General features: G+C 25.4%; 13 protein-coding genes and 1 non-coding gene across 14 annotated transcripts; 9 read left to right on the top strand and 5 right to left on the bottom strand.

Annotated features, from left to right (window-relative positions):
• Window positions 1-10: 10 nt before the first annotated feature.
• Window positions 11-1,528, bottom strand: AAJ76_3700017887 (hypothetical protein; the record flags this gene model as incomplete). Its single annotated transcript, XM_024475354.1, has 1 exon — window positions 11-1,528. One exon carries the CDS (start codon window positions 1,526-1,528, stop codon window positions 11-13), a length of 1,518 nt encoding a protein of 505 aa, XP_024330709.1.
• Window positions 1,529-2,834: 1,306 nt separating this feature from the next.
• On the top strand, window positions 2,835-3,431 carry AAJ76_3700016580 (zinc finger protein; the record flags this gene model as incomplete). Its single annotated transcript, XM_024475353.1, has 1 exon — window positions 2,835-3,431. The coding sequence occupies one exon, from the start codon at window positions 2,835-2,837 to the stop codon at window positions 3,429-3,431; it is 597 nt and encodes a 198-aa protein (XP_024330708.1).
• Window positions 3,432-3,629: 198 nt separating this feature from the next.
• On the top strand, window positions 3,630-4,811 carry AAJ76_3700015785 (na+ h+ antiporter; the record flags this gene model as incomplete). Its single annotated transcript, XM_024475352.1, has 1 exon — window positions 3,630-4,811. The coding sequence occupies one exon, from the start codon at window positions 3,630-3,632 to the stop codon at window positions 4,809-4,811; it is 1,182 nt and encodes a 393-aa protein (XP_024330707.1).
• A 5-nt stretch (window positions 4,812-4,816) lies between these two features.
• Window positions 4,817-4,951, bottom strand: AAJ76_3700014464 (hypothetical protein; the record flags this gene model as incomplete). Its single annotated transcript, XM_024475351.1, has 1 exon — window positions 4,817-4,951. The coding sequence occupies one exon, from the start codon at window positions 4,949-4,951 to the stop codon at window positions 4,817-4,819; it is 135 nt and encodes a 44-aa protein (XP_024330706.1).
• A 420-nt stretch (window positions 4,952-5,371) lies between these two features.
• Window positions 5,372-5,971, bottom strand: AAJ76_3700013444 (tata-box-binding protein; the record flags this gene model as incomplete). Its single annotated transcript, XM_024475350.1, has 1 exon — window positions 5,372-5,971. The coding sequence occupies one exon, from the start codon at window positions 5,969-5,971 to the stop codon at window positions 5,372-5,374; it is 600 nt and encodes a 199-aa protein (XP_024330705.1).
• Window positions 5,972-6,862: 891 nt separating this feature from the next.
• On the top strand, window positions 6,863-7,831 carry AAJ76_3700012552 (ring zinc finger-containing protein; the record flags this gene model as incomplete). Its single annotated transcript, XM_024475349.1, has 1 exon — window positions 6,863-7,831. The coding sequence occupies one exon, from the start codon at window positions 6,863-6,865 to the stop codon at window positions 7,829-7,831; it is 969 nt and encodes a 322-aa protein (XP_024330704.1).
• Window positions 7,832-7,976: 145 nt separating this feature from the next.
• On the bottom strand, window positions 7,977-8,048 carry AAJ76_3700011367. The gene has a single exon. It is a non-coding gene; the product is annotated as a tRNA-Arg (tRNA).
• A 113-nt stretch (window positions 8,049-8,161) lies between these two features.
• On the bottom strand, window positions 8,162-8,440 carry AAJ76_3700010975 (skp1 component; the record flags this gene model as incomplete). The annotated part of the gene is made up of 1 exon (XM_024475347.1): window positions 8,162-8,440. The coding sequence occupies one exon, from the start codon at window positions 8,438-8,440 to the stop codon at window positions 8,162-8,164; it is 279 nt and encodes a 92-aa protein (XP_024330703.1).
• A 268-nt stretch (window positions 8,441-8,708) lies between these two features.
• On the top strand, window positions 8,709-10,394 carry AAJ76_3700010706 (hypothetical protein; the record flags this gene model as incomplete). The annotated part of the gene is made up of 1 exon (XM_024475346.1): window positions 8,709-10,394. One exon carries the CDS (start codon window positions 8,709-8,711, stop codon window positions 10,392-10,394), a length of 1,686 nt encoding a protein of 561 aa, XP_024330702.1.
• An 818-nt stretch (window positions 10,395-11,212) lies between these two features.
• AAJ76_370008202 (hypothetical protein) lies at window positions 11,213-11,539 on the top strand (the record flags this gene model as incomplete). Its single annotated transcript, XM_024475377.1, has 1 exon — window positions 11,213-11,539. One exon carries the CDS (start codon window positions 11,213-11,215, stop codon window positions 11,537-11,539), a length of 327 nt encoding a protein of 108 aa, XP_024330701.1.
• Window positions 11,540-14,049: 2,510 nt separating this feature from the next.
• On the top strand, window positions 14,050-14,328 carry AAJ76_370005365 (hypothetical protein; the record flags this gene model as incomplete). The annotated part of the gene is made up of 1 exon (XM_024475376.1): window positions 14,050-14,328. One exon carries the CDS (start codon window positions 14,050-14,052, stop codon window positions 14,326-14,328), a length of 279 nt encoding a protein of 92 aa, XP_024330700.1.
• A 3,858-nt stretch (window positions 14,329-18,186) lies between these two features.
• AAJ76_370001228 (hypothetical protein) lies at window positions 18,187-18,558 on the top strand (the record flags this gene model as incomplete). Its single annotated transcript, XM_024475348.1, has 1 exon — window positions 18,187-18,558. One exon carries the CDS (start codon window positions 18,187-18,189, stop codon window positions 18,556-18,558), a length of 372 nt encoding a protein of 123 aa, XP_024330699.1.
• Window positions 18,559-18,928: 370 nt separating this feature from the next.
• On the top strand, window positions 18,929-19,138 carry AAJ76_37000486 (hypothetical protein; the record flags this gene model as incomplete). Its single annotated transcript, XM_024475375.1, has 1 exon — window positions 18,929-19,138. One exon carries the CDS (start codon window positions 18,929-18,931, stop codon window positions 19,136-19,138), a length of 210 nt encoding a protein of 69 aa, XP_024330698.1.
• A 41-nt stretch (window positions 19,139-19,179) lies between these two features.
• AAJ76_37000235 (hypothetical protein) lies at window positions 19,180-19,414 on the top strand (the record flags this gene model as incomplete). The annotated part of the gene is made up of 1 exon (XM_024475359.1): window positions 19,180-19,414. A coding segment is annotated over one exon (235 nt), but the record flags the coding sequence as incomplete, so codon positions are not given.

Raw genomic sequence — 19,414 nt, 5'->3', positions numbered from 1 at the left:
AATTATTTAATTAATTATCAAAACATTTACTCATAATTACACACTCTCCTTTATTGCTTAAAACAAGAATGTGTCCCGGCTTGTACCTACTAATATTCTTCAATGTAACAATTTCATTATGTTCATAAATTTTACATTTATTGAGTCTGCCTTGTGTTTCAAACCAAAGACATTGCAATGAACCAATAATTACATCAGAATCTAAAAAAATTGCATTTTTTATACTGCTATTTGGAACTGTTAAAATCTTAATTTTATTAAGATTGTTATCATGTATTACTGCCTTATCAGCAAATACAAGCAAATAATAATTATTCTGTTTCTTAAGCGATAATAATAATCCTTTACTAATCTCTGAAATTTCCATATTCATAGTATAATTATAAAGATATGTTCTATTTGCGTCTGATAAAATAAGACAGTTTTCTGCAAAATAATATACTTTTTTTATATTTCCATTAAAAATTTCTTCTTTCTCACAAATACCTTTAAAATTCCACTTTTTAAATGAACCTGAATTATCTATCGAATAAATATAATCAGCAACATCAAAACAAGCAATTTTTTCGGCATGCCCTCTTAAATATCCCGCCATTTCAAATTTAACTTCCTGGACTAAATAACGTATCACCATTAAATCATTAGTATCAAAAGAAGCCACTAACCAAATAAAATTGACATCATCTTTTATTCTCATTTTAATTATTTGTTTACCATTCGTTTCTACAATACATTCATTTTTAAAAGTATTACAATTAAAAGAACCAACTGTTTTGTTATCAAAAACACTAAAAAGAATGTTGTGTTTTTGAGATAAGACAGATAATAAAACATTTTTATCTGTTATTTTAAAAGAATTAATATTTCTTAAGTAAAACTTTTTATCACTGCTTTCATTAGGTTGTTCAAACATCTTTGGTGAAATAGAAACAGAATTTGGATCAAATCTATTTGCTCCTCTTAAATTGATTGGTTCTTCAAATCTATTAACACCTTTTGATAGAATGGGTTCATTCTGTGCAGTTCTGGCCTTCAAAGGAAATTGCTCATTGTATATTGGCCTTCCAGGAATATGCATATTTCTCATATCAACCTGTCTCCTAGGATCCACAACAGGAGAAGGACCAGGATGATATGGAGAAGTGTAATGCATATTATTGGGTGATTTGTATGTCTCACTAGATCCTCTTGTCATATTAAAATATGATAAATTATCCATTTTACCCATTTGTTGATACCTCTTTTTTTCATTCTCTAGTTTTAACATTATTCCTTCTATTCTTGCTAAATCTCCTAAATTATTTGACAATCCACATCTAACATTTGAAATATCTTGGAATGCAGAATACCACTGTGATAAAATAGGAGGTGCTTCATTTAACTTAACATCCTCTAAGTAAGCTTCACCTACAAATATTTTAGCAGTTTTTTCATATTTCATTTTAACTAAATAATCATATATCAAAAAATTTAGACTATTTAAAATATTTTGTTCTCTTTTCTTTGACATAAACACGTAATCTTTCATTGTATCTGATGAAGGGTAAAAATGTTTTTTATAGATATTGAAATCTAGAATAATGGTATTAAATAATAAAAAGTGTTTTTTTCTATCACAGAATGTAAGTTTAATTTTTCAAACTTTTTTCACTAAATATTTATGCACCAAAAAAATTTAAATATTTTTTTTGCATAAATACATTAAAAATACTAAATATATTGATTTAACAGTCCAGATATATAAATGACTTATAGTAAGATATATTAGATAGATTTGTTACCTTAATATTATATTGATATTATTGATCATGAGATTAATTTTGTGTTTTGTTGGAAGGTAAACAAACAAGCCATCAAAAAAATCATTACCTGACGTGGAAACACAGTATATTGTAAATATTACTTACTTTACATCTACGAACTGGCAGAGAAGGCTTGTAGTTTTAAATTAAAATTTAATAAACTTAAATAATAAATAATTAATTACGCTTTCATTTTACACGTTTTCATTTCATAATAAACATTTTAAAGAAATAATACTAGAAATTAAACAGTTTGTTGTAATTCTACATAAATTAAAATTTAATTAAAAATCAAATGTACTTTAAATTTAGCAATATTTGAATAATAAACACCAATAAAATAAATTGTAATTACTTTTTATTTACAATTGGTATTAGTATTTATTTTTCTTTTGGTTTTGCAAGTTAAATTTCTTATATGTTTCTACTTTATAAATAAATTAAATAAACTAGTTGTATTTAATCTTATTTATCAAAAAAGTAAAAAGTAATTAAGAATGATTTGTACTGCTAAAACATTATAAAGTATATACATAGCTAAGTAGAAATAGAAATACATTTAAGATTAGAAAATAGGATTACAAGGATAGCATAAAGCTTTCTAAAAAGGCTGCTTTTTATTTGTTATTTGGCAATCTAATTAAAAATAGACATATTGCTGATTTTATTATGTAAAAATATATTTAATAAAAGTGCTAGTACTTTAAAAGAGTACCTTAATGTTTATTTAAGGATAAGATCTATATTTTGGCTTCATAGTACCTAATAATATTAATTCACAAAGTTATAAAAAATAACTCATGTATTATTTGCTTTGTAAATAATTTACTGTTAATTACAAGGAATTTTGTTTAAAGATTTAAAATTATATAAATATTTTTATAGAATAATAATTTTTTTTAAATTTAATATTTATTAAGGAAATTATATATAATACAATTAAATCTATATAATGATTTATTTCATTCCATTTATCTTACATAAGCCTTTGTTATCTTTATAGCCTTTAAAAATTTAATATTTTTACCCTCTATGACATTTACAGATTATAACGAGCTAATTATAAAAAATACTACAGAAACAGACACAATATGTCCAGGATGTAAGCAAAACGCAAAGTTTAAATATACTAAATTAGAAGATGTACAACCAGAGATTGTATTGGTGGTTTTTGAATGCACACATTGTAATATTAAAGATACGAGTTTTTTTAATGAAAAAATTAATACTAGAAAACTTGTTATAGAGTGTCATTTCAATGATAAAGAAGATTTTAAGCGAGAAATTAATCTTAATATGCACTCTCAGCTATTTATTGAATACAGGGGTATTAAATATGAACATGAAAGCTCTTTACCATTGGTTATTAGTGTAGAAGGAATAATTGATCAGGCTATAGAAGCATTAGATAATGAAAATAACTCGATTATAGGAGATAAACAAGAAATGAAAAAAACGGTAGAAATTTTCAAGTTAATAAAAGAAGATTATGTTTTTTATATGAAAATTATTGATAATGATGGGTCTAGCAGAGTGGGAAGGATTGGTAAAGGGGTTTATGAGATGCAAAATTGTGATATAAAAGAATTTAATGACGAAAAAGTACATCATTATCTTGTCAATTCGTAATATTATTTTACAAAGTGTTACATTATACTAAAAATTTAAAAAAATTTATTTTTATGTTTAAAATACAAATAAAAATTTTGTTTAATAATTCAATATAAGTATAAAAATTTTTAAATTTTAAAAGTAAACATGTGATTGTTTTGAAAAGACAAAACCTGATCATCAATTTTTATACAAAAACATTTTAACAATAAATATATGTCAGATTTTTACACACAAATCCTTATTATTTCTACTTTTGTATTGGTTTTTACATTAATATCTAAATACACAAAAGAAAAGCTTTACTTACCAGAGTCATTTGTTTCCCTTATATTTGGAGTTTTAATAGGTAAACATTTTTTAAATATCCTAAAAGTCAATCCTTATGGTCTTTTTTCTGTAGCACGAATGATATTATGTATTCAAACTATGAATGTTGCATTAACACTTCCAATGCATTATGTATATCATCATTATAAGTCATTAAGTGTATTAATTTTAGTAGTAGGCTTTATAAAATGTATATTTACATTTATATTACTACTGGTTTTTAAATCTATAACATATCTTCAGTGTTGGCAATTAGCAGCGGCCTTAACACCAACAGATCCCATTTTATGTTCTAGTATTATAAAAAGTAAATTAAAAATCCCTACTAGATTAAGACTTCTATTACTTGCGGAAAGTGGTATAAATGACGGATTAGGAATAGTTTTACTAAATATACCTAATAATACAATCTTTAGGAAATTTTTAGCAAATATTGTTTACCAAAAGATTATGTTATCTATTACGTGTGGAATTGTATTGGGCATATTAGCTAAAAGTCTGTTTAAATATTGTTATAGAAAAGCATTGGTAGGAATGGATTCTTTTATTATCCATACATTCCTACTAGTATTAGTTTCAATAGGTCTTATGGAAATAAGCGGCGGATCAGAATTTATATGTATATTTTTTTGTGGTATACAATTTTCATCTGATGAATTTTTATCGATAGAATACGACAGAAATATGCAAGACACTATAGATCAGCTGATATCAACAACCTTTTTTGTAATATTTGGATCTACACTAGATTTTTACTTTTCGTTTAAAGAATTACTTGTAGGATTAATAATAATTTGTATAAGAAGACCTACTATCTGTTATTTACTAAATGGTATAATAAATGATTTACGTAATCGTAAAGAAAGCCTTTTTATAGGGTGGTTTGGCCCTGTTGGCGTAGGGGCTATTTATTACAGCATGATGGTAGATCTTAATTACAAAGATGGGTTGTATTATTACACTAGTAAGATAGTCTTATTAAGTGTATGTTTTCATGGAATGACAATATTGGTTTATAAATTAGTAAAAAAAGTGACTAATAATAGAAATATAGATTTTTTTGATTAAATAATTTATTCTATGTGTCCATATTTTCTCAAGAAGTCAATTTTACTTTCACTCCATTCTTCGTTGTCTACTTCTAAATCGTCTATACATTTTATTAATTTTTGTAAAAGATCTTTATCATCCATAAATTTATAACCCATAAACTAAAAAAAATGATAATTAATTTTTATTAAAATCAATTTAAGCATAAATAATAATAAAGAGAAGATATATAGATAGAGATTGTAGGATGTATTAATGAAACATCAAGTATAAATGACTGCTTGACATGCAATTTATTTAACATGTCAATATTTCAATAATTATAATAAATTCATATTTAATCTTAACAAAGATATTTACATAATGAATATACAAAGAAAGACAAGAAAAGTTATTATTTTTAATTGATAATTAACGTGATAGGTAAAACATATTTAAAAAAATAACACAAAAAATTTATTTTTGGTGATTTGTAAATAAAATTCAACTCAGAAATAAATAATACCATATAAAATCACAAAATATACATTTATTCTAAATTACAAAATACAAGTGACTTAATTGTAATTTATTTATTTTTATGTTTTCTTGTATTGAGTTAGAACAGGATAAATATTCTCAAAAGCCTGATAAATATCATCCCTTACTTTAGCTCCTGTAAGTACAATTTTACCACTTACAAAGATTAGAAGAACAATTTTAGGTTTAACCATCCTATAAATTAACCCTGGAAATAATTCGGGTTCATAAGAACAGTAATTGGAATGAGAATAAGCTAATCCTTCAAGTCTAATTGAAAATTTTGTGTCGCAGCTTGAAACAATATTCTGAATTTTAAAATCATTAAAATCCGCATTAAATCCCAGTTTATTGATAATTTTGGAGTATCTTTGAGCAGCAAGTTTTGATTGCTTTTCAGATTTAGCTCCTGTAATAACAACTTTCCCAGATGCAAAAATCAATGCAGTCGTCTTTGGTTCCCTAATTCGCATAATAACAGCAGCAAATCTTTTAGGATTGTATTCCGCATTGCGTGCACGTAATGCTATATTTTTTAAGTCTAGTTTACAATTTAAATTTACAGTTGCTACAACATTTTGTAGTATTGGTGTTATACCAGACCTATTTTCTACTGTACTTTCTATTGCATTGTCATAGTCTGTAAAATTTCTGTCCATGTTTTGGGGTTACTATTTATACAAAAATATTTTTTTTGTTTCAAAATTTTAAAGTTTTAGTTTTTATTTGTTTACTTAGTAGACACTAAAGATAGAGGAGTAGTATTAAATATTATATTCTGTATACATCATTCATATTAGAATTATACCTCAATATACAAAAAATGTTTAATATTTTTATTCTATTTTTTATAAAAATAGAATAAAAATTGTAACAGTCTTATAAACACCTGCAGAAATAAATTGTTTTAAATAGAAATTTAAATAAGTTTTAAGACCGCACTATTTAAAATATTAAAATTATTAACCAAATATGGTTAGAAGGTTAAAATTGGAATTTTAAAATCAAATAAATTCTAATGCTTATCTAACTAATAAGTAGAGATTTGATAAGATTTATCGTAACTATCAAAGTTATTTTATAAGAAATTTAACAAAAAAGAGAAAATAAATGACTACTAAAATTTGATGAATTTTAAGAAAAAAATGAATAAAAATCCACGGAATAAAAGATTGATATAATTTTTCTTTCTAATAGGTAAATGATTAGAAAAAAAGATGTTAAATAAACTTAGACCTTTTCTATTTATTGTAGCATATGTTAATATGCAATTTATAAACAAATGCTTATTTAAAAATACATTTTGATGTCTAAACATAAAAAATTGTATAAATAATTAGCTACTCTTTTATTTATTGTAGCATATGTTAATATGCAATTTATAAACAAATGCTTATTTAAAAATACATTTTGATGTTTAAAAACAAAAAATTGTATAAATAATTAGCTACTCTTTTATATCACAAATACGTAGAATATAAATTTCTTTAATATTTCTTGCAATATTCTATTAACATTTTAAGGTTTGTAAATTTTCTTTATGCCCTTTTATGCAAGAATTTGATTTTGAATGTCTAAGAGATCAAACAATTAATTTACTCGAAGAATTAAAGAATTCTAAAAATCAAGAAACTTTAAAAGAAAAAATAAGTGCATTATGGAAAAATATTCCTATTTCCAATATTGAGAAGGAAGATTCAATTACATTATATAAATGGGATTATAACTATAGTAAAGAGGCAACTATCTATATGATTATATATCATTTATACAATATTGGATGTGATAATATTGTCGAAACATTTTATAACGAATATTCTGGAGACCACAAAAAATACTTAAATATTTGCATAAATAATTATAAAGAATTTGTTTATTACACAAACAAATTTAAAGAAAATGATTTTATGCTAAAAAACTTTATAAACCAAATCGGTGTATCAGAGGAGTTAATTTTTGCATACAATATTTTAAGATTTTTAGAGTCAAAAAGTTTAAAGCAAAGTATTAAAGAACTTCAACAAACCCTCAGTCCAATTATTACAAATTTTTCTGAGGAACTAAAAGAATATTTAAAATGTCTTGTATTACCACAATATACAAATATTTTAAAAAAAGATGTAAAATTAAAAATACAACATCTTTTTATAAAAGATTTTTGCAATTTAAGAGATTTTGTAAATGGGGATTTTTTACCAATAGTTTTTGAACAAGGTTGTATTGGATTTAATTTTTTAAGTAAGCATGAACATGCATTTAAAAATTTTGAAGATATTATACTACCCGTAGAAATTCCTCTAGGTAAGAAAAAGCAATATCACTCGTTATTTGTATGTCCAGTTATTAAAGAAGTATGTTCTGAAGAAAATAAACCAGTACTATTAGAATGTAATCATGTTATATCTTCCAGTGCTGCAAACATTCTTAGCAAGTATGGGGCCGTAGATGTGTTTAAATGTCCTTATTGTCCAGAAATGAGTGGATATGAAAAAATATTAAAATTAGAACTTTATAAATAAATGTAATTATAAAAATTATTATTTTAGAGAAATAGATTACAAATTATATAAGAGTTGTGCACTATTTCAGAATCAAACATGTGTATAAATTTATGTAATAATAAAAAAAGTTAAAAATTATAAATATCTTTTATTCATAAAATATCGAACACAAGAGGACTCGAACCCCCAACCTTCGGTTCCGAAGACCGATGCTCTACCATTGAGCTATATGTCCTAATTTAACAAAATTTAGATAGTTTAGTTGTTTCAAAGTAATTACATGTCAAATCAATTATAAAAAACAAACAATAAAACACATAAAGTATATTTTAAAATTTTTCACTTTATTTATATTCTTAAATAAGCTGCTGCATCAAGCAGGTCAACAGTTTCATCATCTTTTATTTCAAAATCATCAACATTTTTATTTGAAGCTTTAAACTCTAAAAATTCAATAATTCTAGCAAGATACTTGCTATTTATTGGTAGAACAATTGCTTCTGCTACGTGCTCTATATAATTTGGATTGGTGTTTATTAATAAATTAAGAGTTTTAGAATATAAAGCAATCTTTCTTTTAATAGTAAATTCAATACCGTCAGATGATAGTAACTTGATGGTTTCCATTGTCAGGGATAAAATTTTTTATTGAAACATCAAGTTTTAAATAGTTTATAATTTTTGATACACAAACAAACAAGAGATGTTATTTCTATACTGCTTATTAACATATACTTTATTATCTCCAGAGCTACTTAATAAATGCAAATTATTTAATATAAAAGACAGTGACTGTATTAACTCTTCTTTTATACCAAGTTCAGAATATAACAGATATTTAAAGAGTTTTAATATGCCAATAATACGAGATGATTACTGTACTAAGAATAAATGTATGGCGGTTGTTAATAATGAAAATATGGTACAGCAGCAGACACCCAGTCCACAAACTACGCCAGCTCAATCTACTACATCACAAGTAAATACAATGACTCTTACAAGTACTACTACAAGTACTGTAATAATATCAGTCCCACCAGCATCTATAAAAACACAAGATATTTCAGAAAGTGTGAAAGATGATAAGTCACAGAATAAATGTAAAAAAAGTGAAGAAAGTACGGATGAGCAGCGAGAAAAGACGAAGAAAGATTGTGAGCATCAAAGTAAAGTTAAAAAAGGTGATGTGGGTGGAGAAAAGGAAGGTAAAAGTGAACACCATGATATTGAAAATAAACCTAAAGGAAAAAAGAATGGCGAAAATGAACAGAACAATAAAAAACAAGACAATGAAGAAAAAGATATTACAACTGTTATACGCGAAATACCAACTACTGTTACAGTAGAAGTACCTTTAACCCTTTTTAGGGAGCACACAACTACAGCGATTTCAAAAGTGCCAATTATAAATTATTCCCTAACAACATTTACTGAGAAGGATACAACAACAAAAACATTCTTTAAAACAGCAACAGTAACAAGTGAAATATTCGAAACAACAACTTTGACTACAGAAATATTAAAAACAACTACTGTCAGTGTCATTAATCAGCAAACTACTGACTACGATCATAAAGAAAACGAACTAGATGATGAGAATAACTCTAAAATTCCAACATATGACGTCGATTATAAATTTCCAGGACAATTTAAAGATATTGAAGATAAATTCGCGCGTTTTAGATCTAAAAAAATCTTAAAAAAAGACATAGACAATTTATTAATGAATTTGTGTGATACTAAGTCTAAAAATTACGATTGTATTTCGCCTTTTTTAGAAGATAAAAAAAAGAGAGAATTTACTTGTACTGATAATCAAAAATCAACGGATAATGATTGTAAATCAGAAAGTATTAAAACAGTTTATATTTCTGATACTAAATCACAAGATGCTGTCTTTGAAAATGAAAAGATAAGCACGGTTTACATTACAAAAGAACCATCCGTTGAAAAACTTACAACGGTTTTTATTACACGGGAACCCGAAAAAGAAAATATTAGCACAGTTTTAGAAACTACACCACCATTTAATGAAAAAACAACTACTATTTTCGTAGCACCACCATCACCTGCAACAGACTCACATGTCGAACAAGAAAAAACCAAAACCGTTTTTATAACACAATCTTTAGAAGCAAAAAATCAAGATATTTTAGATAAAGTAAGTACTGCACTTGTAACAACCCTAATTAACGCAAATACTCCTGCCACACAAGAAGCATATAGCACTGTTTTTATTACTACTTCAGTTTTAATTCCTACTCCACAAGTTGTAAATCAGGCACCCGCACTTGATATTTTACAAACTGCTGATATAAAGAAAAAAGAGGATAAAACACCTTTGAAATCTAAAGAAGATTGTGACGAAGATATTATACCTTTGCTTAAGGACCTTATTCAGACTACACTTGCCAGTGCAAAACAAAAACATGCTAAACCTAAAAAATCCAATAGAAAAATTTTTAAAACGTTTTATGCAAAAAGAAAAAAAAGAAAGTGCAATCCTAAACGAGAATGTTCGGACAAGAAAGGTCAACCTATGGAATACGAAAAAATTTGTAATGAAGATCATAATGTTTAAGAATGAATCAAATAAACTTAAATAAAAACTGTACAAGGGCAATACAAGAATACTTTTCAATTAAATAGCTTATAAATGTTTATTGGAAAAGTTTTACGCTGTCATTTTGAAATTCGTTTTTTTGTTATGTACTTTTAATTTAATTAAAATAGGTAATGCTTAGCATAATATATTGGTTTTTTAAAAACTTTGCTATAAAATTAATTTTACTTTACTATACAAAAAAAATGTCTTATTTGTAAATTATTGTGCTAAATTCTATTACGTTATAACATTTAAGTGTATTGACTGTGTAATAAATGTGTTTTCTTTGTAAATTATTGTACTAAATCCTATTAGTTAAAACATTTAAGTGTATTATAGCGATATTTTACGTCTAAATGACGATTCACAAACCAAGAGCGAAATTTTTTAACTTTAAACGCACATACTTAGAATGTATCACGTATTTAAGAATATTAAATCGTGACTTATTATATTAATGAGCAAAAATAATTAGTTATATACAAGTTTTAATAATTTGACCTAACATCTATCAATTAAATCTTTAATTATAATATTTAAAACATCAATAAATAAATGTGTTATTTAATAAGAACTATAAAACAATTTATATTTTCTATAAATTGATCCTTAATTAATTTTTTTGATAAACGTTACGCAATAAAGTTCTTTGTAACACATAATAATAAAATCTAAAATAAAATATACAATAAATAATATGTAATTAATATATGTCAATTATTTGTCATTTTCTTAATTTTATTGTGTATAATTTATTAATTTTTTTACATTTAAAGACTTTTTAAAACCCTTCTATGTCATTTATCGTACGATGTTTTCAAGATGCATTTTTAAGTCAAAATTATAACCTTACTGGTTGTGAAAATTTAGCCAACTGGGCGGAATTTTTACTAAGAAAAGGAATGTGGGTATCTGTTTTTGTGTTTATCTCATCTATTTCAATAGTTATATGCGAAGATCAGAATTTATTTAAACTACAAGAAAAATATAAAAAGGCTAAAAATATTGAATCACAAGTTGACCGTAGTCCTAAAAATTGGTATTATGTAGTGTATTTTGTTACGGGAGTTTGTTCAAGTTTATATTTTATACTTCACTGTTTTTTTGGATTTAATTTCTAATTGCAGAAATAAATTTTTTTTGAAAAAAGTAGTTGCGCTTTATTTTTTTAAAAGTTGTGTAATTAAAAATCTATAAAAAGCTTTTTTTAAATTTTACTATTAAAACATAAATATTTAAAATCCTAGTAATATTGTTAGACGTATATTTAAATCTTTAAGATAAGTATATATCCATCCAAAGTTGACTTATAGAAAATAAAAAATATAAATTGTCGGTAAGGAGGGGTTAGACAAATCTAAGTTAAATGTATTTAAATTATAAAAAATATAGCAAGAAGAGCACTGCATGACACAAGAAACACAAATTTCATATTTTGTAGCATAAATAAATAACAAAGCCTTTTTTTGTTGTTTATTTTGTTCTATAAAAGATTCTACGCTACTTTTTGCTAGTCGAGTACATTGCCGTAATTATACATCCTCCATTTGAAATTTCAACTCAACCTAAAGGAATAATTTAAACATTTTCTTTTAAAATTATAGATTGAATGTAAACCTTGATGCTTTCTGTGAGGTTTAATATTTGTCTGTATATCTCATGATAATTTGTAACAATTTCATCCCAAGTTGATACGTATGGTATATTATTTATTTAAACTTGTATAATAGTGTAATTTCGTTCGCAGGGAGATCGTATTTTCTATACATTTTTTGGCCTCTGTCTGTTGTAAATTTTCTAGTGACATTATGCTTATTTCCATGATAAGAATTTTTTTCTTTTTCTTACCTATCACTATCAAATTTTGTCTGTTATTTTTAATCTTAATATCGGTTTTTACAAACGTGTTGAAACGAATTTTAATTATTTGCTTGGGAAAACCTCCTGGACAGAATAACTTTGCAATTTTTTAAAATTTACGTTTGAATTTATTGGAGAATATTAGATAAATAGATCTAGAACTTCATTGTGTCTCCGCAAAAAATGTACTTTCTCACATCTAATTTATCTAGCTCTCCATAGTATGGACATTTTTCTTTTACCCCAACACCATTTTTTAATCTTAAGGTGATATAATGTGACTTCTCTCTTTTCTCGGTTGTTTTCTTTCATGAGTCATGTTGACGAGTTTTTTACTGATGTCTTTTTTCCTTCAACCCCAAAATACAAATTTTTGTTTAAAAAATCATTTTAATATTATCGTATAATGTTTATGCTTAAGCTTTTAGCAATATCTCCAAAAAAAGTCTTTCTTCTTTAGATTGTACTTTTTGTAAAAAATTTTCTTATTAGCCATAAATGAGTTTTAGCAGTCTTTTGTACTTGTAAAATTGCAACTCTTCTTTTAAAAATATGCTTTATACTCTATTGTGTAACATATTGTTTGAATTAAAAGTATATTATTGTAATCTTGCATTACTTGACAGAAAAAGTTTTTTACATTTTTTATATTCTCCCCCGATGTAAGAAATGGACTGTTGGCTATAAACATTACCAGGTATTTTTAGCTCTTTACTTTTAAGTTTAAAAAAGTCTAAATAATACTATGATAACAAACCCCTTGATTTTATTTGACAATTCTAAGCAAAGCATATACTAAAAGTTGTGTATTAAGATATTGAATTTTATAACGGTGTAGTAAATATTACACATAGATTATTATTGTAAAAGTGTCTAACTCTACTTGTCAATATTCACATTTTTAGACAATGTAAAGTTGCAAATAAAATTTTTGAGTTAATTAAATCTTAGAATACTTTACTATGCTATTAAATCAACCTCTTTGGTAAATGTCTACAAATGAAAGTTCTTGCACACAAATTTATAATTATTTTGTTAAAAAATGAAGGCCTAAAAAATATCGAAAACCAACTTTGGGGAAATATGCGGTTTATAAATTGAAGATACAAAAAGAATATGACGTAGCAATACTGATAAAAGGTCTCATGTGTGTTGTCAACATTTTTGTATATAAAAAGTTTTATGCTTCTTTTTAGGCCGGATTTCTTTATGCTTATCTCTATTCAGCCCCTATAAATTAAAAAATAATTTATAATTTTTTTGTTTTGTAAACAAACAATTTTAAATTAAAACACAAATGATAAAATAAATTGTAAACATTAGATTATTAAAAAAACGGGTAATCCCCAAAAAAACGTGTGTACGAGACTTTTATTTCATTTTTACTTTATATTTTAATTTTTTGCCTTGTGAAATATCACAAAATATTTAGTAATTTTTTGATGTCAATCAAATATTATTTTGCTCATTGATTATGTCACTATAATCCGTTAATCGTTTTTTAATTACATTGCTTCTTGTTTGAATATATTTTATATTTATGCATGCATAATGTAAGATTTTTTTTATAAATTTGGTAAATAATAATAATCAAGTTTTATATGTACAAAAATTAATTAAAGTTTGATGAATTCTAAGTACTATTAAAATTAAATAAATAATGGTAAAACATGAAATTACACACATTCTACATTTTAAAAATGTACCTGTCAAATGTTGTAATTTACCATCATTAATTGTTAGTATTTAATACTTTTCTTTCTTACCCTCAATGTTATCTTTATTAAATCTTATTAGTGGAATTTATAGCTCTGATGCGAAAGTAGAACAGATTACTGAAGAACAAATAATTTCATGGCCAGAATATTTAGTATTGAAATCGCTTAAATTAGGAATCTTATTTTTTGTAGGATATACTCTTTTTGAATGGTTACAGGTTATAGCAAGTGATAGATCCAGTCAAGAAGCTCTAAATAGGGCGATTACAAGGTTATTTTTGGTTGGACTTGGGGTGATTTGCTATTTAATTTGTCGTTGGTATTGGTATTGAAAAGTAAATAAATATTTAATATTAGATACAATTATATTTTTTAATATAAAAAACTGTTTTATATTAATATATTCTTTAAATAACTAATTTATACTATAAATTTAATTTTTGCCTTTATTCAACTTTTATTAAACAATGTTTTATTTAAAAAGTAAATGAATAAAATTATGTCGTTTTTTTATAATATAACCAAATTATAAAGTAAATTAGTTATTTATAGTAATTGTTCATTTAAATTTATTAATAAAAAAATAGTAAATGTACTTAAAATTTATATTAATTTATAAAGTTATATATGACTGTGATGTAATATAATTTATAAAATTGTACACCGATTTAATAAAAACTTGAAGAAGTTACATTTCTTTAACAAGGATTAATTAATAAATACACTAATTATAATTATTAATATATTGATTTAACATGTTGGAAATTTTGATCAATTTATTAAAAAACAAAATATAAATTAAATTTAAAAAGTCGAAAGTGAACATTATTTTAATCTTAAATTTAATCTAAAGTTTTAGCTTTTTTAATTTATACAAAAAAGTTGTATATTCTTTAAAAATTTTGCCTCCGCGGCATTTTTTGCCAGCTTATAAAATAATTTTTTTAAAAAATAGCCCTTAAAAATGAAGTATCAATCTAAAGTTTTAGGCAAAATTTTGAAACAATTGTAATTATAAGTGTAAAAAGATAAATAACAATATTATAAGGATTTAAATACTATAGAAAATATACAAGGAAACATAAAATTACAATGTCTTGTTTTTTTAAAAAATTGTATCGGAATTTACAAGGTTGCAATTGCAAATAATGTTATTTCTGAAGAAAAAAAACAAAACATAGCAGCTTTTTTACCAAAAAATAAATTTCTTTTTTTAGAGGAGGAGTACAAATAGAATCAACAATTGCCAGAAAAATTACAAATGATATTATTTGTACAGCCTCTGTGCTTCTCGATGATTCAGAACAACGAACAATCTCTTTTATTGATAATTTAAAAGGGAGACTTGGAAATTTACAAATTGAAACTAAAAATTATGCTTTTTCTTTTATTCATCACATACCCGACGAGCTCTGTTTTTCCGATCAGACACTAAGTTTGTTAATTTTGACAATTATTTTATTTCAAAACATCGAATATATGACTCTGGACACAAAAGAATGTTTTAGAAGCAAAAAAATATAAACTTTATGCATTAGATGATAATTTTTTACCCGTTTAAAGGATTTTACCAACTTTTGGTATTTTTTACTGTTGTCAAATCTGAACATTTACCTTTTGCATATTTCTTGTTCCTGATAAAAGTTAATCTTCTTATAAGTCAGTTTAAATATTTTGTACGATTATGCTAGCATAAATAATATAGATAATTTAATTATTGATTTTGATTTATCAATTGAGAATGTTATAAGTGAAAAAAAACAGTAAGATTCTGTATTTTTCATTACTCTCGGGCAGTATATCGTAAATTAAAAGCGCTGGGATTGAGTAAACTTTATCGAGAAGATAAAAAATTTAGATTTTTGTTAAATGTTCACTTTGCTTTGTATTCATTGTAGAAGAAGAAAGGGAAAAGTTTTTTAACTAATTGTAAGGGAAAGCAAGTTTCTGTATGATCAAAAGAATGTAGACGATTTTTTAAATCATTATTATAATAATTGGTATTTGTGTATATATTTAGAAATAATGATTTATATTAGAGAATTATCTTTGATATTCTTTTTACTAATAATAGTGGTTTTAATTATTCGTTAAAAAAGAAGCTAAAGGTCCTCAACCAAGTTTAATAGAATTGTTAATAATTTTGTGCAATCGCGACTATTTAAATGAAATGGGTAAGTATCGTAAAAACAAAAATACTAAGATTAAAGATTAAAATCTTAAAAGAAATTTTAAAATTTAAACAAAGCCTAGAGAAAATTTAAAAGAAGATGGTTTACATAAATTTAAAGAAATTACGGAGGTATATACTTTTAATGATATTTTACATTTAATTAAAGATTAATTTTCACTTTTAAGGGCTGCTTTTTTAAAAAAATATTTTTATATGCTGGCGAAAATTCCGCCAAAGCTAATTTTTTCGTCAGTAATTTTAAATTAAAAAATAAAATTATACACGTGCTTTTACTATTCAAAATACAAGGAGTGATGTGCATATCAAATCTAGATAAGTTTACTTTTAAAACACTATAAGGAGTAGGTGCGTAAACATGCAAGAAAAAAAAATTAATTAAAAAGAACATTTTTTCTACTAGAGTCATTGAAACAATTCTTTCAGCATCATTACTTTCAATTTTAATGCTATTAGTGCTAAAAATTTGATTTCTTTTTTAATCGTAAAATAAAATGAATTTTATTTTAACTTTTTTGTTTTACTTTTGGTGTTAAAATCTTTTTTATTAAAACACTATCATCTATATTTATGTCATTTCTAACATAATGCACGCACTTTTTGTCCATGCGTGCTAAATATTTTTAATTAAATTAGACTTATATCTATTTTTTCTTTTATTATAAATATTTTTTATATATCAACTAACTAACGCTATCTTATTTAAAACAAGACTTGAATACGATACATGCTTTCTTTGTTTAAATTATGTATATATGTCTTTATGCATGTATGTATTGTTTAAAAATAACACATTGCACACTTTTAATTATAAAATGACAATAGTGCACATTTTACAGTTTGAATAATTAAATAAAACTAAAGGAAAAATATATTTAAAAAATTAAGTTTTATATAATATAGTCAACCATGAAAGATTGTTATTTATTTAAAAAAACGTTTTCTAAAATTTGAAAAAAGAAAGATTAAAAATAAATTAATATTTAAATTCAAACTTTTTATATATATTGATAAATAAGAAAATTCGCATAAATTTTGCTAAAAAAACATCTTAGGTAGCGAGAGCAAGAAACACAAAAATATATCTTTATACAATAAAAACACCTTTTATTTTAAGGGACCGGATGGAACAAACGGCAAAACAATGAGCATTATAGAGAGGTACATCGCCGCTGGCCACATTTTCCGTTAATACCCAGCCATCTAAGGTTTTTTGACATTCGGGTGGAATGTCGGATTCTGGTCGTTTACCGTAACTATTCTTTATTCTAGTATTCTTTACCCGATCTTTAAGGGTTCTTGATTTATATACTTCCAAAGAGCATCCATCTTTGTTAATAACATCAAAAACAACATCTCTGGGTGTTTCAAAGGTTCCAAGCGCTCTTTTTTACCTTATTTGCCAATAATACGTGAGAAATTTTTTAGTGTCCTGAGAATGGTTGTGGTTTGACAAAGAACAAAAATGGTCATTCATACGGATGCATAAATACGCAGTACATCCTCTTTTATTACATTCTCTACTAAAAATAATATTGCTTTTCAAATTTATAGGATCTATAAAAATTAAGGGTTAAAAAAATTGTAGTGAAAAATACGTCTAACGAAGATCAAAACAAAGAAACAAACATTAATTTTGGCATTTCGGTGTAGAGGGCGGCAAAAAATTATACCCTTAGAATGATAGAAAGAAGAGAAGAAAAAATAAAAAATTTGCAATTGTTTTTTTAACGATGAGAAATTATGAGCATAAAAGTTTCTGCACGAATGTTTATTTCTAAATGTTACATTGCCAAGTATGATATTTTAGTGCGGCGTGCTGGATTAAAGTTGTACAAAATGAAATGCGACGATGGTTATACCATGAGGCTGATTGCTGCTAAAGGAAAAGCTGCTGAATTTTGGTGGGACTATAACGACCTTGCTGAAAGTGAATTTCGTTCGTTGCAATTCTATATTTGAAAACTCTGCTTTATCATCTGAAAAAATATTATTAATAATGTATTACTGTGCAACTGATAGACAACAAAAAGATGTTGTTATTGAAACAAGCGTGTGTGCTGATATAATTAGTGATTGGTTTGAATTTTTGCGAGATATTATAGCTAAACATATGCCTGAATCTTTTGAGACGATTGGCGGATTAGATGAGAACAATAATCCCATTATTGTTGAGATAGACAAGCTTCAATTTTCTAAAAGAAAAAATAACAGAGGCCGAATTGGTAACCCGGCCTGTGTATCTGATAAGGTTGAGAGGGAAACTCGTAAATGCTTTGCAGTGATCGCGGAAAATCTATCACGATCTGTATTAATGCCAATAATATGCAATAAAATAGCAACTGGTTCTCATATTATTTCTGATCAGTAAGTCTCTTATAGATCTTTATATAATAATTACTTATGCGAACATTCTGAGATAAATCATTCTTGCAATTGCCATCAATCCTCAAGATCCTTTGATCCATATACAGAATATAGAAATTATGTGGTGTCATCAGAAATTTAAACTACAAAAGCATCATCTAACAAGTAGAAGGTTTTTGGGATGGATGCTTATTTAAATTGATGTTTAGATATCATTCGTCACAATAAAAAGATAAATTTTTTGGCGCTACTTCATCTTTCCACCCCCCTTCCGAATAACTACGTACAAAATTTTTTAAAGTGAACGTAGTTATTCGGAGGGGGGTGGAAAGATTGAGTAAAGGTAAAAAAAGAATTATTTTTTAACCCCCATTATGGATCAGCCAGAAGAAATAATTTTATGTTTTAAATATAGTGAAGATTTTTTTCTAAAAAATACCAAGACAATAGAATTTTTTTGTAAATTTAATCTTATAAAAAAAGAAATGGGTTGTGTGAAATGTGATAACAGAATGAGGATTGTGGTTACTGCCACGTATATAGGCGGGTATGCTTACAGATGCTCTTTAAAGTCATGCAAATAAAAGGCAAGCCTAAAGAAGGGGTTTAAAATGGCCCCCTGAATATGGAGTTTGTAAAAATTCTTAGGGGAATGTATTGCTGGGTATATGATTATACCCCAGCGCAGGCCATTGATTTCTGCGATTGTTCGGAGACTACCTATATTAAAATCAAAGATTTGATTTTGCAAGTAACTTCTGAACAAGAGCCAGAAATGGTTAAAATAGGTGGAGAAGGTATTGGGGTGCAGTTTGACGAAACTGCTATCTGTAATGGGGAGTTAATACCTAATCCATCTA

This window comes from Vairimorpha ceranae (genome assembly GCF_000988165.1).
Source record: "Vairimorpha ceranae strain PA08 1199 chromosome Unknown NODE_37, whole genome shotgun sequence".
NCBI lineage: Eukaryota > Fungi > Microsporidia > Nosematidae > Vairimorpha > Vairimorpha ceranae.
Note: the sequence above shows the minus strand (reverse complement) of the source record. Positions and strands in the feature narration are given on the sequence as shown.